We start from the raw sequence: 2,144 nt of genomic DNA on the forward strand, positions 1-2,144 counted from the left end.
CGCTCTAGACCGGCCCCTGACTCCTGCCTAGGGGATCTCCAGGAGTGGGCTTGTTGGTTGTTCCTTGGAGCTTGGTTCCGGAAGGCGTGACGCAGCGCTGACAGCCAGCGCTGCTCTGTACGAGTATGACACTACGTGTGCCCTTGGAGGGACGCACACGTAGGTTCACAACAGAATTGTACCGGCACAAGCACCGAACTTCCCCAGGGAAGTGAAATAATGGAGCGAACATTCGTTTCTTGAGGCCGTTTTTTTCAACATGAGAAACCTATACAGGGGGTATGCGTTGATCTCTTTCCGCGCCTGATGGCGAATAAAACGCGTACGTGCAGGTTCTTCTGAATCACCAGAGACACAGCAACAAAAGCGGCAGCAGATGATTCGAGTGATGCACTGGAATTTGCCCATTTGCCATCAAGAAAGAGCCGAATGAGGGCGATGTTACGAACGTTAGCTCAGAGCTAGGAATCCGAGGTGCACGCACACTAAAATGAGACGACTGAGGTTAGGTCCGGGAGCTAGGAACAAATGGTCGCCGTCCATTGCGGTGACGCGCTCCTCCGTCCAATTGAGCACCAGAAAGTTTGCAAGCCCGGTACTTGCTGATGCAACGGACGCTCCATTTGCCGTCGTGAGGCGGCAGAGCGTTTTGTACGCACCTTCCTCACCTCCACCTGTGTCGCTTCCGGCGATTGCGCGGCCCAAGCAACCGTCATAAACGTACACGTCTGCCTCCACTTGCGCCAGCCCCGCACGCTGACTCGCTCTATATCACTCCTGTCCGAACAGCCCCATGTCGATCGCAGTTGTCACTCGCTCGCTCAGGCTCAGGCATGGCGTCCGAGGCGGCCGCGGCGCCGGCAGCGCACGTGGTGGACGAGTGCCGGGGCGTGCTGTTCGTGTACAGCGACGGCTCGGTGGTGCGGCGGGCGCAGCCGGGTTTCGCGACGCCGGTGCGGGACGACGGGTCCGTGGAGTGGAAGGACGTGGAGTTCGACGAGGCGCTCGGGCTGTACCGGCCCCGGGACCGGCGCCAGGACCGCCTGCCGGTGTTCTTCTACTTCCACGGCGGCGGCTTCTGCATCGGGTCCCGCACCTGGCCCAACGTCCAGAACTACTGCCTCCGCCTGGCCGCCGACCTCGGCGCGCCGGACTACCACCTCGCCGTGCGCTTCTCCTCTCCCGCGGCCCTCGCGCCCGCCGTCGCCGTCCGCGGCTACGTCCAGCTCATGCCCCCCTTCGGCGGCGTCGAGCGCACGCGGTCCGAGGCCGAGTGCCCCGACGACGCCTTCCTCAACCGGCCCCTCAACGACCGGTACTGGCGGCTCTCGCTCCCCGAGGGCGCCACGGCGGACCACCCCGTCGCCAACCCGTTCGGCCCCGCCGCGCCCGCGCTCGACGCCGTCGAGTTCGCGCCCACCGGCCTCGCCGTCGGCGGCGGCCGCGACATCCTCCACGACCGCGCCGTCGACTACGCCAAGCGCCTCAAGGCCGCGGGGAAGCCCGTCGAGGTCCGGGACTTCGACGGCCAGCAGCACGGATTCTTCACCATCGACCCGTGGTCCGACGCATCCGCCGAGCTCATGCGCGTCATCAAGCGCTTCGTCGACTCCGACGGACGGTTCGACTGAACCGGGTCTTGCTTCCTGCTCGGGACTGGTCCGGTTTAATCTGTGTTTATGCCCAAAGCGACCTAGCTGAATAATCCTCCGAGATCATGGTGGAAAATGCACCAATACATATGCTGATCTCGGACTCGAATTCTAGTGATATTGTGGGGAGAGCAAAATGATTGCCAACCTTATCGCGTCTAGTCTAGTGCAAATGTGGGTTGTGGTTGTAAGCTGAAAATTGAAATTAATGTGATTTGGCAATCGTCATCTCTTTGGGACGATTTTCTTTTATACAATTAGGATTAACTTTGTCGCTAGTATCAATGCAAACATGAACGACATTATTCGGTATATTACCTTCTAATTTCACCTTAAAAATTAGTTTAAGAAGAATTTCTATATTAAAACGCGGTGTATCACCTAGTGTTTCAATACAGGTAAGCCTTTATATAGCCATGTATAGATGGTAACCAGTCAACAGAACTGTGCGATCTCTACTCAAGGGAAAATTGCCCCCAACAGGTCAATGTG

The 2,144-nt window shown here is 58.5% G+C and overlaps 1 protein-coding gene across 1 annotated transcript; it reads left to right on the plus strand.

Moving 5' to 3' along the window:
• Positions 1-818: 818 nt before the first annotated feature.
• Positions 819-1,912, plus strand: LOC120671074 (probable carboxylesterase 15). The gene has a single exon (XM_039951311.1). The coding sequence runs from the start codon at positions 834-836 to the stop codon at positions 1,629-1,631; it is 798 nt and encodes a 265-aa protein (XP_039807245.1). The 5' UTR covers positions 819-833; the 3' UTR covers positions 1,632-1,912.
• The last annotated feature ends 232 nt before the right edge of the window (positions 1,913-2,144 follow it).

This window comes from Panicum virgatum, chromosome 4N, assembly GCF_016808335.1.
Source record: "Panicum virgatum strain AP13 chromosome 4N, P.virgatum_v5, whole genome shotgun sequence".
Classification (NCBI taxonomy): Eukaryota; Viridiplantae; Streptophyta; class Magnoliopsida; order Poales; family Poaceae; genus Panicum; species Panicum virgatum.

Bases quoted from the DNA above. Each gene is read 5' to 3' on its own strand.
- LOC120671074 (XM_039951311.1), top strand. From the start codon at position 834: ATGGCGTCCGAGGCGGCCGCGGCGCCGGCAGCGCACGTGGTGGACGAG.